Raw genomic sequence first — 15,368 nt, 5'->3', positions numbered from 1 at the left:
TCCTCCAGCTCCTCACTGTGTTATCTTTGTATAATTCTCAGAACGTTTGTATGTGTGTACAGAGAAAGGTATGCTTGTTTTAATGTGTTGCATCATATGTTCCACCTTGATTCATGAATCTAAGAGTTGTTCATGCCTACGACCAGAAAATTTACTGAGCTGGGCCTTTGAATGTATGGATGTGTTGGCAGATATGGTGATGCCATTGTTCTCAGCTGGAATGGAGATAGATTGGGTAATAAGCCTAGAGACTGCACTGCTGTTAGTGATTGGGATTGATTTTACACACAATTTGTATGCAAGTGCACTACACTCACTGCAATGTGTAGAGAAAGATCAGTTGTAACATGTAACTATCTCTCAATCACTCCACTTTAGTAGGGAGTTCACTTTCTTTTTTTAAATCAGGCTAAGTGGCTACAGTTTTGATCATGAGGTTGTTTGCTGTTTTGTGGACACATTCTTCAAATAGCCTTTGTATACCGTTTGCTGCAATGTGCTGTTCAAACAGACACTGCTTGCAAAGTAAATAGACTTTGTTTAAGTCTATCTCACATCTCACCCCCATTTTAAACTCACTGGCTGTCAGAATAATGGCATAGACAGTGTGGTGTTGGATTGCCTATAACAATATTGGCTGAGGTATCACATTTTTCCTTAGATTTGTAGATGCAATGCAGTAAGAGTTCCTGTCTACAGACCTACACTAAGCCCTTTAACACCTACAGTGACCAAACAATGAAACCCCTTCCATTGATTAAGCAGACATACAAAGCATGCAGTTTCAGAAACATTGAGTAGAAAGTAATAAAAATGGACTCACCTAACCCACCTGAGCTTGGCTCACATTCATCAATGTCCTCATCATCGCTTGGACATTCAGCAGATGCAACCAATAGATCATCTGTGCTCTGTGGTGTAAAAAGAGAGCTAAAACTCAGTGCCTTTTTGTTCCGAATATTATGACTTATTTACAACAGATAACAATTTAAAAAACCAGCAGACTATCTATAATTGAAAAAGTTTCAACATTTGTGTTGTGATTCATAGTCAATTTTTAAAAAAATGTCATTATCCTTAATTCAACACAAACAATCTCAATCAAATGTTATATTCCTCTTTCGTGTAAGTGCTGTTAAATTGCTCAGAACCTCCAATGTGTAACAAACCATTGTCAGTGCTGAAGATTTCTCAAGCGAGTGATGATAAACATAAACAAAGAGCATTTCAGAAGTCTTACAGACAATTGTAATGTTCAGCAGCAGAAATACATCTTTCTTTAATGGCAGGTCATAGAGAGATTAGAATGCAGAACATACGCTCTATTTTCCAATACAGGGAAGATTCTCAACACTAAATTCTGGCTTAGTAATGTGGTTTCAAAGGGAGTTCCGATGAAAGCTCATCCAGTTTACGTGAAGTAAAAGGAGTCTGTTGTAAAGGCCAAACATCTGTAAATTTCCTTCAGGACTCAATATGGAGTTTAATAATTGTGGAATTTGAAGAACCTCCTCCATGTTCCTAACCGACCTACACACCTCAGGTTTGTTATGGGTTGATCCCAGCACAGCCAACTCATTTTCCACAATTCACAGTTCTCATTAGTACTCTACCCACCACTTATCTCCTTCTCAGCTTTTCATCAACAATCCTTTTGTTTGCGTCTCCTTTTATTTCTCTCTCTCTCTCCCTCTCCAGGCACTGTCTCTGATGAAGGGTCTAGGCCCGAAACTTCAGCCTTTCTGCTCCTGTGATGCTGCTTGGCCTGCTGTGTTCATCCAGCTCTGCACCTTGTTGTCACTGTCTCTATGTATTCTGTTCACTCCCTCCAATACCTCACCCCCTCTCAACAGCATAAAATACCCTGCATTCCCAGTTGCTTTCAATTCGAAAAAAATGTCTCTGGACTCAAATATTAACTCTGCTTCTCTTTTGGCAGATGCAGCCAGACCTGCTGAGTTTCTACAGCACTTTCTGCTTTTATTTGTAAATTGCAAGTGGCTTAGGAATTAAGGACAAGTGTTCTGTACATTGTTTATGCAAAATCAAACTGCTCTCACAGCGAGACCAATTAACCATGGATAGTGTAAACAAATATCTGGATCTACATTTGAATTCAAGAAATTTTGTGCACAAAAACAAACACAGATGGTCCCCATAAAGGGTCTATGCAAGTATTCCAGCAGCACAACTTCCAATCAACTTCAAATATATCGACTCCTGACTCAGTAGTGAATATTCAGGCCTTAGTTTCTGACTTACTGGGCCACAAGAAATAGGAGCATATGTACACCACTTAGCATGTTGAGCCTGCTCCACTATGTAATATGATCATGGCTGATCGTGGATTTCAAATTTACTTTTCCACCTCTTCCCTACATCCCTTGGTTTCCTGAGGAGCCAAGCACCTACTTATCATGGCTTTAGATATCGTTCGTGATTTTTAAAATTAATTTGTGGGATGTGGACATTGTTGGCTGGCCTGCATTTATTGCCCATCCCGAGGTGGCCTTGAGAAGGTGGCAATGAGCTGTCTTCTGAAACCACTTGGGGGGTTACAGCATTGACGACGAACGCTTAGTGGTATTATTGCTTGACAATTGATCCAGAAACTCAGCTAATGTTCTGGGGACCCGGGTTTGAATCTTGCCTCAGCAGATGGTGGAATTTTAATTCAACAAAAAAAAACCTGGAATTAAGAATCTACTGATGACCATGAGATCATTGTTGATTGTTGCTATCTTGGATTATAGCATCGACAATCCTCAGGGGTAGAGAATTCCAAAGGTTCACACTCCTTCTGAGTGAAGAAATTATGCCACATCTCAATCCTAAATGAATGCCCCTAATTGTAATATGGAGGCTCTGTTTTGGATTCCCTGACCAACTGAAACAACTTCTTCGCTCTGCCTTTCAAGCCCCTTCAGAATTGTACACCTTGGACCAGATTTTCCTGTAGAAATAGCAGTGAAGCAAATAATACTCATCAAACCTCCCCTCCATTATACGGTCAGAAATGGGGATGTGAATGAATGATACCACAATTTTCTGCACCATTCACAATTCCTCAGATATACACACAGGCTTGGGCTGAATTGTGGCAGGTCAGGCCACACAAATGCCTGCAATGACCATCTCAACCATCCTCCCTTAAATTCAATGGCAGTACCATCATTAAATTCCCTGCTATCACATCCTCGGGTTATAATCGACCAGAAACTTAACTGGACTACCCGTACAGATCCAATGGCTCCAACAGCAAGTCAGAGGCTAGGAATCCTGAAGCGAGTAACTCATCTGCTGACTCCTCAAAGCCTGTCCACCATGTACAAGATAAAGTAACGAGTGTGGTGGAGTAAACTTACTTGCCTGGATGAGCACAGTTTCAACAACACTCAAGAAGCTGGACAGTAACCAGGCCAAAGCGCCCACTTGATTGGCAGCATATCCATAAACATTCATTCCCTCCACGACTGATACTGAGTAGGAGCAGTTTGTATCATCCAGATTGCTTAGACAGTATCTTTCAAACCATGACCAATTCCATCAACAGATGCACGGGAACACCACCACCTCCAAGTTCCCCTGAAATTGGCACAGTGGCTCAGTGATTAGCACTGTTACCTCACACCGCCAGGGACCCAGTTTCAATTCCACCCTCGGGCAACTGTCTGTGTGGAATTTGCACGTTCTCCCTGTGTCTGTGTGGGTTTCCTTCGGGTGCTCCGGTTTCCTCGCACAGTCCAAAGATGTGCAGGTTGGGTGGATTGGCCATGCTAAATTGCCCATAGTGTTCAGGGAGGTGTAAATTAGGTGGATTAGCCATGGGAAATGCAGAGTTACAGGGTTAGGGTAGGGGGATAGGTCTGGATGGGATGCTCTTCAGATGCTCTTATGTATTTATCAACAACCTCACAGAGTAATTTATACTAATTTGGAGGTTAATTCCTCCAGATATTCATGATTGTTGGAGGTTTAAAAATAATGGGTTTTTATTTCTCTCACTTCTTTCTTTCTTTCACCCTCATTATTTTGCTTCCTATACAGTATTTGATATTGGATTAACAATACTAACTGATACTCCCTGGTTCAACCTCTGCTATTCATTAACAATTCTTCAATCTGATTGTTTAAGGAGATGCATAGTTGCTTGTTCATTCTCATAGAATCCTTATAGTGTGGAAGCAGGCCATTTGGCCCATCACTCTTTCCCTGTAACCCTGCGTTTCCCATGGCTAATCGACCTGGCATGCAAATCTTTGGACACTGTGGGCAATTTACCATGTCCAAACCACCTAACCCGCACATCTTTGATCTGTGGGAGGAAACCAGAACACCTGGAGGAAACCCAGGCAGACAAAGGGAAAACATGCAAACACCACACAGACAGCTGTCCGAGGCTGGAATCAAACCTGGTACTGTGAAGCAGCAGTGCTCACCACTGAGCCACTGTGCCACCCTAAGGTCCCAGATTCCTTGCAGAAGGTTTTTTGGATAATTGGCTTACTGTGCAAAATACCTACAGATATCATATTAGTAAATAAATGTCTGAAGAACAGTGCAAAATCTGGTCCAATATCTCCCATTGCAGTGTATCTTTCAGAAGTTATGTCTGTTGCCATTTCCCAATGCTGTTACTTGTTGATTTTATCAGAAATTTTCTAAAACAATTTTTTTTTCAATGCAAGCAGATTATCTTCTAAAACAATTTAGTTCTTAACATCAGACTGTGAATTAGAATAGGCACTGTGAACTCCGTGTCCAAACATACGAGCTATTTTCCCTGTTATTTTAAAAGAGGCAAAGAATTTATCATTAAGATCAGATACACTCAGCAATACTATGCCTAACATAAACTGAGCACAATGAAGCGACTTTTGAATAAATTGCATACTCAGTAGGATTTGTCACTTCTTCAATGCAGAGAACTAGGATGCAATGGAAGAATCAAAAATGGCATAATTACAAAAGAGCAGCCTTAATTTAAACAATTTTTTCAATTATTAGAGTTATGAAATTATATTTTGGAGTGTGTCTTTAAATGTATGTTAAAATGAAGAAGGTTATGCGACTAATTCAAATTCTGCCCAGCAACAAGCCTGGCTTTGTCAAGGGACTGACTGAGCAAAGTGTGAAATTTTCACACCTAGGAAGAAGGGCAAGGGCAGCTCTGCGAGCAGTATATACACTTGCGGGCTTCAAAAAAAATAAAAGAGAGGGGAAAGAAAAAACAGTTGGTGTGGTCAGCGAAGAGGATGCAGGTCTTTTATGAGCTATCAAATCTAGAGACAATCTCTAGTCAAAGCAATGTAACCCTCAACATCGAAAGAATCAGGGAGGATTCATCCTGGCATGGCCAAGGGGAAAGGAAAATCATCAGAGTGAACTATCTTGTTGGTAGTGGGAAACTCTCCAAAATCTGAGGGAATTGACTTGAGAAGGTCACTCAACGTCACTCCTCAGCAAAACAGGAAATCATGAACCCATTGGAAATTAGGCAGACCAATGGACTGTTACCTATATCAGTTTAAGTCTATAGCGAGTGAGATAAGTATAAAAGAGCAATGTTTCTTTCTGTAAAATGCCCTTCAAGGATAACATTTAGTTAAAATTGTTTTGAATCATTTGTTGCAGTAAAATAACTTAAAATGACTTCCTTTTCAACAATTAATTGCAAGTTTGAATTTCTTTTTGAACCTTATGAGTGTCGACAGGTAACAGAATGCTAAGTGTTGAGTCCACCTTTCCTGTGTGCATCAAAGTTAACATGTAAAAATGGACAGAAAAAGCTCAAAGTACCATTGAAAATTCAGGCACAAACCAGTCAGGTGTGCAAAAAAAAATTAGAATGCAGTTCACATGGGGAGGAGAAAAAAAACAAATTTCATTTTGAAGGAGTAGATTAACTGAGCAATTTTCCATCCAACACAGTGTAATTTCAATTTAATTTACTGTATATGAACCTGATCTGTATGACTGGTTGTTGAAATAGTTGAACAGGGAACCTCAGATATGTCACATAAATCAATCTTGATCTTTGATTTGCTTTCCCTGGTGTTTATCACCTTCCTCACATTAAAACCGATGCATGGCTGTATAAGAAAGAGTTCACATGTAAGTAGGAACCTTGTTACAGCCAGCAAGCCTCATCACTTCACTTCAGTATTAATAATCTGTGATATGAACAGAAAATGAGTTATGAACAAACCCCCAGCAGCTTTTTTCATTGTTCAACTACAAAGAAAAGGAAAAGACAGCCACTCATGAAAGCAATTTGTCTTACTATCTCTGTTTGAGAAAAGAGAAGTAGCAGTGTTTCAAACCTGAAATGAATGGAATCAAGGAACAACAGCCCTGGTTTTCATTCCTGGATCAAGTGCACAGAGTCGGGAGAAATCCCAAGTCTGTAAACCTGACCTTTAAAAATGACCACCACTCTTCCCAATTTTGTTCTGGTGGGTTGGGCTGGGCCAGGCATCCAGGGAAGAGTACAGGAGACAGGTAGGTTTTGAGACAGGTTGTGTTGAAAGCCTGCCTTGGGGTTCCAGTGCTGTTCAAAATTTAAAAATTAAATACCAAAACATAAAGCGTCCCTCCTGTACTCATTCCCTAACTTTCCATGCCCATCCATGTTAACCAATGCCCTGCACCCAGCTTCTTAAGCCCTTATAACCCTGCCCAATCTATGTCTGTATCTACCCATCACCCTCATACCCCATATGCCCCAATATGATTGTCACGGCCCTTTAATGGCCCAAAGCCAACTCAGTGCTAACTCCTGCTTTCACCACCTTCTGCCCTTCCCTTTCTATGCCAACTCATCTAATATCCAATATGAGAATGACTTTATTTTCTGTCAGCCTTCTGAGTTATAATTCTATTGCTATAATCATTGAAAAAAATTACTCTCATTAGATTGAAAACATATCCAATTCAATCAGAAGTCAACCAATTCCTTATGAAGATAAACATTTTACCTTTGTGTTCAATATTTTATGTTTAATCTCTTACGTCTACAAATATTTTCATTCTATAAGCTGTTGGAGCTGTCCATGAATAGACTTCATTTTTGAGAATGTTATTTGGGAAATCAGTTGTTCATCAACATTCCTTCAATAGCATTTTCCAAACTGCTACCCAGAAGGACAGGTGAGCAAAGCACGAGAACATCACCACATGCAGGTTCCCCTCCAGTCACACACCACTCTGAGTTGGAGCGGCATTGATGTACTTCCACTGTGGCTGCAAAGTCTTGTATCTCCTTTCCTAACAGTACTGTGCATACATTTACACAGCTCCAAAGGGTGCCCCACCTCAGCAAAGAATGCCTTACCTTTCCCAAGTGATGACTTACCTCTACCAGTGGTATCCTGGGACCAATCAAATGAGGAACCTCGCCTCTCCAAAATGAGGAAAACATAAGTCTTGCCCCCAGCCCTCACCTCTGACACTCCCACTTCCTCCCCCTCAATGCTACATATCAAATTAGATACAGTGACAGAAAGATAAAAATTTTTATAACATCAACTACTTGATTGCCTGCTCAACCCTGAACCATGCAATATTTCATTTATATTCAGTCATAGGATGTGGGCATTACTAGCTGGCTAGCATTTATCACCCATCCCTAGTTCCCTTGCGAAAGTGATGGTGAGCTGACATCTTGAACAATGTAGTCCAGATGTTATGGATTGATCCACAATGCTCTTAGGGAGGGAATTTCAGGATTTTGTATCAGTGACGGTGAAGGAACGGTGCTGACTCCTTGCGGTATTTTCATGGCAATTAAACACGCTTTGTCATGGCAAATATCCAGGCTAGTTTCTTAAAATTTAACTTTCCTGACCACACCATAAAATAATCAAATTAGATACAGTGACAGAAAAAGAAGCCTTTTTATGACATGAGTGCCTTGATTTTTTTTGGAATCTAGTTCCAAATGGGTGCAGGATAAGGGAGTTGGCTTTAATGGTATAAATGTTGGAAACAATTCATTCATGGCAGTCTCCTGGAACTCAAAAAAGAAGTATCAATATCAAATTGAAAGTGACCTTTCTCTGTTAAATGTCACAAAATTAGTTCTAACAACTTCAATACAAAAGTAACGGGAATAGATTCAGTGACTATTGTACATAATTCATCAAAAAGCATTTGAATTTTGGTACTTCCAGTAAGAATGATCGGTAAAGGAAAATTGAAAATTGCACTATATGGGTTTTTTTTTCACAATTGCAGCATCTAGGCAAATTGTAAAGTTAACTTAAAATAAACTTTAGAGCGCATCGGGCCTATACAATTCCTGGCTTGCAAAAGGTTCTTTAATTTTTGTTGGTAAAAGAACTCACATTCAATAACCTTCATTATTTCTTATCCTAACATGCTCATACTCATCAGAAAGCTTTTTGTCTAAAAAATTCCTTTTGTTTACAATCTCTGATATCCGTTTGAAATATATAATGTTTATGTTAAAGCTGGGTGGGAGGGTGAGCTGTGTGGAGGATGCAGAGATGCTTCAGTGTGGTTTGGACCAAGTTGAGTGAGTGGACAAATGCATAGCAGGTTCAGTATAATGTGCATAAATGTGCACTTTGGTAGCAAAATCAGGAAAGCATATTAATATCTCAATGGCTATAAATTAAGAGAGAGAAATGTGCAATGAGACCTGAGTGTCATATACTCCAGTCGCTGAAGGTAAGCATGCAGTACAGCAGGCAATAAAGAAGACAAATGGTATGTTGGCCATTATAGTGAGAGTTCAGGAAGTGGGGATGTCTTGCTGCAATGAAACAGGACCTTGATGAGACCACGCCTAAGATGTTGTGTGGAGTTTTGGTCTCTTTATCTGAGGAAGATGTTCTTGCTTTAAAGGGAGTTCATTCAAGGTTTACTAGACTGATTCCTACAGTGGCGGGGCTGATGTTTGAGGAGTGGTTGAATCGGTTAGGACTATATTCACCAGAGTTCAGAAGAATGAGGGGGGGATCTCATAGAAACCTATAAAATTCTGACTGCACTAGACATGCTAGATGGAGAGCAGAAACTGGATCACAGTCTAAGGACACGAGGTAAACTATTTAAGACAGAGATGAGGAGAAACATCTTCACTCAGAGAGTAGTGAGATTTGCTACCACAGAAAGTAGTCAAGGTTAAAACTATATGATTTCAAGAAGGAGTTAGACATAGAACTTGGGGCTAAAGGAATGAAAGGATATTGGAGAAAAGTAGCAACAGGCTATTGAGTTAGATGATCAGCCATAATCATAATGAATGGCAGAGCAGGCTCAAAGGGTAATACCCGAAACGTTGACTGCTCCTTTCCTAGATGCTACCTGGCCTGCTGTGTTCTTCCAGCCTCCTGTCATTATCTGATTCCTAAACTCTTGCACCATCCTTAAATTTTTGAAACAAAGAACATTGGGCAAGCATTTAAAAGATTCAAATGATAGATATTGACAAGCTGTTCAAACTGAACTTAGTTTCAATCTTATATTTCAATTAATGAACACAAAACAGCCAGCTACTTTTAAATTTAGATTTTTGTATACATTTAACGTTTCAAATGTCAAAGGGTTTCCTGTAAATGATCCATCATATCTCAAAGTGTTTCATTTCAAATGAGACCAAAAGAGACATCAAAATCTTTTAACATCTGAAAGGAGGATACTAGTACTTTACAAATAGGCTTTATCAACTGTACTTTGACCTTACAAACTCATCAAAGGGAAAATATTGGTGGCTGTTCAAAATCGCTTTACTTTGCACATATTGAAATTTCATTGCTGTATGGGAGCAGATTGAGGCTTGCTATTAAACAATAAATTAGACAAATAAAAGTAGTAGAAGATAAAATCACATTGCAAAAGTAAGGTTTTGATAGTGGGAGAATTCAGCTTTTCTGAAAACTTTCTCTCGTCGGCAACAGACAAAAATGTCATAGGTTTCATTTCTCTAAAGGGAAATTTAAAAAGATAGATTTTAGTTCATATAAAATAATTTAAATTCAAGTATGGAAACTAATTAAAGAATCTAAAGCTACGAGGGTGGGCGAAGAACAGGTTTGTCACTTCTAGTGGTAATATAGCAAAATATTCTTCTAACTGCAGATAACTGATTGAATGAGTTTGTTCATAAGTAAACATCCATGCTGCTCCTCCACCAGCCACAGTACACACCAGGGATTGGGCCATGGTCAGTCCTACAGGTCAAGTGCAATTAGGTGATCTCATTGAAACATATAGGACTTTTAAGGGACTTGACAGGGTTAAAATGCTGAGAGGACGTTTTCCCTCAATAGCAGACACTAGGACCTAAAAAGGTGCCACTTTGCATCTGAGATGAGAAGAAATCGCTTTTCTGAGCGTTGAGCACCTCATATTTCGTTTGGGAACCCTAGAGCCCAATGGTATCAATGTGGACTTCACAAACTTCAAAATCTCCCCTCCCCCAACCGCATCCCAAAACCAGCCCACCTCCCTAACCCATCCTTCCTCCCACCTATTCCCTCCTCCCACCTCAAGCCCCACCCCCATCTCCTACCTACTAGCCTCATCCCGCCCCCTTGACCTGTCCGTCCTCCCTGGACTGACCTATCCCCTCCCTAACTCCACACCTACACTCACCTTTATTGGCTCCACCCCCGCCTCTTCAACCTGTCTGTCTCCTCTCCACCTATCTTCTCCTTTATCCATCTTCTATCCGCCTGACCCTCTCTCTCTAGTTATTTCAGAATCCCCTTCCCCTCCCCCATTTCTGACGAAGGGTCTAGGCCTGAAATGTCAGCCTTCCTGCTCCTATGATGCTGCTTGGCCTGCTGTGTTCATCCAGCTCTACACCTTGTTATTTCTCAGGGTTGAGTGTCTTTGGAACTCCTTACCACAGACAGTTATGGGGGCAGGGTCTGTACGTACATTTCAGGTTAAAATAGATAGATTCTTGATCAGTAGGGGAATCAAGGGTTATGGGAAAAAGGCAGGAAAGCAGATGTAAGGAGTGTTGGATTAAGCAAAAATCCCCATGTTCTGAAATACTGGACCAAAATTCTGGACTTTGCAAATAACTTTTAAAAGCTAAGAAAAAGGCAGCTGGGCTCAGTTCTGGGAAAGTTATATAGACAGAGATAGCTGCTTGGAACCATTGTTCACCCTGAAAATCCAATTCACACCTCAACTCTAAAAGAACAATTAACCAGACCTAAGAAACCAGCTTTTAGCACAGACGTTATGGAGCTTTTACAGATACCAAGGCATTCAATTTCAATTAATATTCATTCACAAAAATACTGGACATTCTACTTAATCAAAATACATTTACACCTAATCTGAACTATCAGGAAGTCAATTCACCACAAAGGGGACAACAGAAACACAATGGATAACACAGATTTATGAGGTGATAACACAGCACAGAGTCTGTATAACTGCCGGACCTGATCTGGGAGAGAGAGAGAGAGAGAGCCATTCCCACAGCTACCAACAGAAGAGGGATCCCAGACAGCTACTCTCCCGAGAACTATCTACACAGCTATCTCCCTGAAACCTACTGATACAGGGCTGTTCTGTACCAGGGGAACCAATGGCAACCGACCACAACCAGCAGATCTGATGGCCGACGACCTCCGAGAGCCATCTATATGACTGACAAGGCCTCAGGCACATCCTGAGGTGAAAACCGGCTCAAAAAACCACCACAAAGTAAGAAAATTCAAGTTGTCAAACCAGATTGAAGTTAATAACTGATAGTGTCAGTTTCACTGTTTTGAACTTGCCTTTTTATCTCTTGTAAGTTATTCACCTTTGTGTTATTTCTGTTTATTACTTTTGCCTTTTTATTTCTTGTGATATAATCACCTTCGTATTTAATAAACTCTGAGATTCTTTGCCCTGAAACACCTGTCTAGTGCCTTCACATTCCTTATATAAAGTCCATTGTCAGAACCAGGGATCTGAGTGTGATTCGAACATGCCCAAAAATCAGCAAATTCCTGATCGCAAACCAGAATCCCGACAGGAGTTCAGATCAGCCATGAGCTTATGGAATGGTGGAGCAGTTTCGAAGTGTCGAATGGCCTAATTCTGTTCCTATTTCTTATGGTCTTATGGTCAGTCTGGGGATCATAGGTTGATCAATCAGGGTGCTGTGGAGACATCAGCCTGTGGGCTGGGCAAATCCAGGCAGAGAGGAGGTGGAAGAGCTGAGCACCTTGGCTGTGCTGTTGCTGAAATGTTATTGAATTGGTGAAGAAACCACTGCTTTCAAACCGACATCTTGAACACTGAACTCTTTGGCTGTTGCTACCAAAGAAAAATCAGCATGTATTTTTCCAGAGCCATAAAAATGATTGCAAAAAGCAAGGAACAACAGAGAAACGTGTTGGAGCTTCACTAAATTATGTGTAAAGAAATCTGCTGAAATTTAGGGTCTAGGCCCGAAACGTCAGCCTTTCTGCTCCTATGATGCTGCTTGGTCTGCTGTGTTCATCCAGCCCTGCACCTTGTTGTCTGCTGAAATTGAGGAATCACTGCCATGATGTAAATTGTATCATGAAAATTCACCTTGTGTAATCGCAAATAGTCTGTTTTGCTTTGCATTTAAAATCCTAATTTACCAATTCCCACCACTCCCTATCTACACTCACTTATCATCATCCCACCTACCTTCCCCAGTCCCACTCTTCCTCTCTCGATTTATTTCCCAACTCCCTTCACCCTCCCCATTTCTGAAGAAGGGTCCCAACCTGAAATGTCAACTTTCCGGTTCCTATGATGCTTCCTGGCCTGCTGTGTTCCTCCAGTTCCACACTGGGTTATCTCTGACTCCAACATCTGCAATTCCTACTATCTCTGAAGGATTACATGGCATGTTAGGAGGCTACTAAATCCGGAGATGGAAGTATCCGTTCCGGTGCAAGAGTATTGTCCCTATCTCTAGGGCTGATAGTCTGGGATTTTGAGTCCCACATGCCACGGATTATCATAAGATATTCAAACAGCTTGATTAAAAATAATTATAAGTTACCATTTTTTGCATTGAAAGGGACTTTTCACAATAATGTGCCCAAATGTCACAGCTAGGCTATTTATCTCACAAAACAAAACACAAATATTTGTGTTCAACATCACTTATGTTAGTATAACTTTTGAAAACCAAAAAGATCTTTGTGTTCATTGGAATATATTGTTACATTAAAGATGTTTTATAAAAGCCACTTAGTTCTGAGAGATAGTTTGAATGAATATTTATTTTCTGAATTCATATTTTCTGCTGTAGGTCAGAATGGGAACTTCACAACACATTTTTTACTAAAGTACTCTGTAAAAAAAACACTCTGGGATTGAGAACAGGTCGAATATTTTGACAGGTTTGGTTATAAGTATTAATATTGAGCATTGTCAGAAAAATAATCTGATCATGGCATTTGGTCACAACCATGATGAAATTCAATGATCTATTAACGTTCTGTGAGGGCTAAGGTATTCTGTTCTTTGGTGGAAGATCAAGGTTATTTCAGTTAATACAAATATTCACATTACACCATTGTAACGATCACACAAAGCTCCACGTAATGAATTTAATTAATTTCATCGAGGAAAGAATCCTGATAATTCAAACAGTGCTGCAAAATCTGTCCATCATTTTTATTAAAAAATCTCAAAAAGAAATAAGATGTTGTTAAGAAATAATATCCAATCAGTTATTAAAAGAATGGTATCCTTTTGTTGACTCCAATAGGTCAAATTCAATGCATTAAAATTAATCAAAACTCTGCAATCTTCTTTTGTAAATCCTGTCCTCTAGAAGACTTCAGAATTGTTCATTCTGTACACTGAGCATTTCGAACAGTTCCATGGATGTGCCCTTAAATTTCTGGCCTTGGGATCCATAGGGTTTTGGCAGGTTTTGCAGGGTTATTTCGCAAGCAGTTTGTGAAGTCAAACTTTAAAATATTTGTTACACTTTGACCTCACAATGTGGGAGTCAGGAGCAGCTGTCTTATGGTAATATGTTTTCAGCAGGATATTTCCATTTGAGATGCAGCTGTGCAGGCTTTGTGGTGGGGAAGAATAGTACAGATTTATTTTGGAACAAAGGTGGAGGTTAACCCAAGGACTAGGATGTTATTCTTTCCTTTAGTGTATCTTTGTTTCTGTGAGCTTGCATTATCATTAAATCCAAGCATTTTAAGAAAATTGATAAATGAAGAAATGCAAGAAGCAGAAACAAAAGAGGTGAAAAAAAATCAAGAATGCTCAAGACAAAGAGAAGAAATGCTGGAAATGCAGACCGATAAATATTTAAAAGAGAAAGAAATATACCTAAAGAAGTACATATTTGCTGAGGGAATGCAGTGAAGGTTTAAGAGGTGAGGGGATTTACTCTGAGGGGTGACTGAGTAGAAAAGGTTTATCTTCACTAGAATTTGGAATAATAACAGTAATGAGATCAATGTTATTTGACCTCAGTAAAGCATGCAAAATTCTACAGAAGCTCAGCAGGGTCAATGGTAGAGGCTGTTGTTCCTCGCTAGGAGGTCGACAACTAAGTATCACAGTCTAAGTGTCATGAGTTAGCCACTTAGGATTCAAATGTGAATTTTCTTCATTCTCTCTTCTTTACTCCCCGAGAACTGATGATACTCAGTTAATGAGTGTCGTCAAGAGAGAGATTGGTAGGATTTTTGTACACTGAAATTATCATTGAAAAAGTGGATAGTAGGAGGATCCTACTCTTGTTCTATCTACGTTTTGTTCTTTTCTCATTTCAGTTCTGATAAAGGATGTTTGCCTTGATTGTCACACAATTTTACTAACACTTCATTCCCTTATTTTGTGATGACAAACAAAATTAAACTCAGTTTAAGAAATAAAGCAAAATTGTATCTGGGTGAAGAGAAAACAATTAAGGGGAAATATAATTAGATCCAGAGAGCACGATTGTTCCTAGACCTAGCCACAAAGTATTTTCTGCACGGTGTAAATCAGATGTGTTTATTCTTACTTTCAATATAGGTGACCATGTAGGTTAAGCAATAATATGCCTCAATTTTCGAAGAATCGGAATGAAGGGAATTTTTTTTTGGTTTCACTGTTAGAACTTTTATAAGCAGAAGTACACATAGTGAGTGTGGCTACATATAATGTCTATCATATATATACATACATATATTTTATTTTTAAAAATGTTCTTTCCACAAAGAACTCCCAATAAACTCTGTACTGGTAAGGAGGTTACCATTCTGTTTTCCTTTGTTTCCAGAATGGTTAATAAGATTGCAATGAGCCAACTTTCTAATAATTTTAACTCAGCATTTAACTATTTTCTCATTTATCGTCAAATACATGACAAAAGATAAACTGAGATAACAAGGTGT

General features: G+C 39.5%; 1 protein-coding gene across 3 annotated transcripts in view; it reads right to left on the bottom strand.

Moving 5' to 3' along the window:
• Window positions 1–15,368, bottom strand: part of nrxn1a (neurexin 1a) — a 1,567,205-nt gene that overhangs the window by 26,912 nt on the left and 1,524,925 nt on the right. For all 3 annotated transcript variants that reach the window (XM_048601292.1, XM_048601293.1, XM_048601291.1), the window contains one exon: window positions 824–911. In XM_048601292.1, the coding sequence (XP_048457249.1) occupies window positions 824–911 (88 nt within the window). The remainder of the gene's footprint in view (window positions 1–823; window positions 912–15,368) is intronic.

The sequence above is a fragment of the Rhincodon typus genome, chromosome 9 (assembly GCF_021869965.1).
Source record: "Rhincodon typus isolate 14 chromosome 9, sRhiTyp1.1, whole genome shotgun sequence".
Taxonomy (NCBI): domain Eukaryota; kingdom Metazoa; phylum Chordata; class Chondrichthyes; order Orectolobiformes; family Rhincodontidae; genus Rhincodon; species Rhincodon typus.
This window is presented reverse-complemented; position numbering and strand designations above follow the sequence as displayed.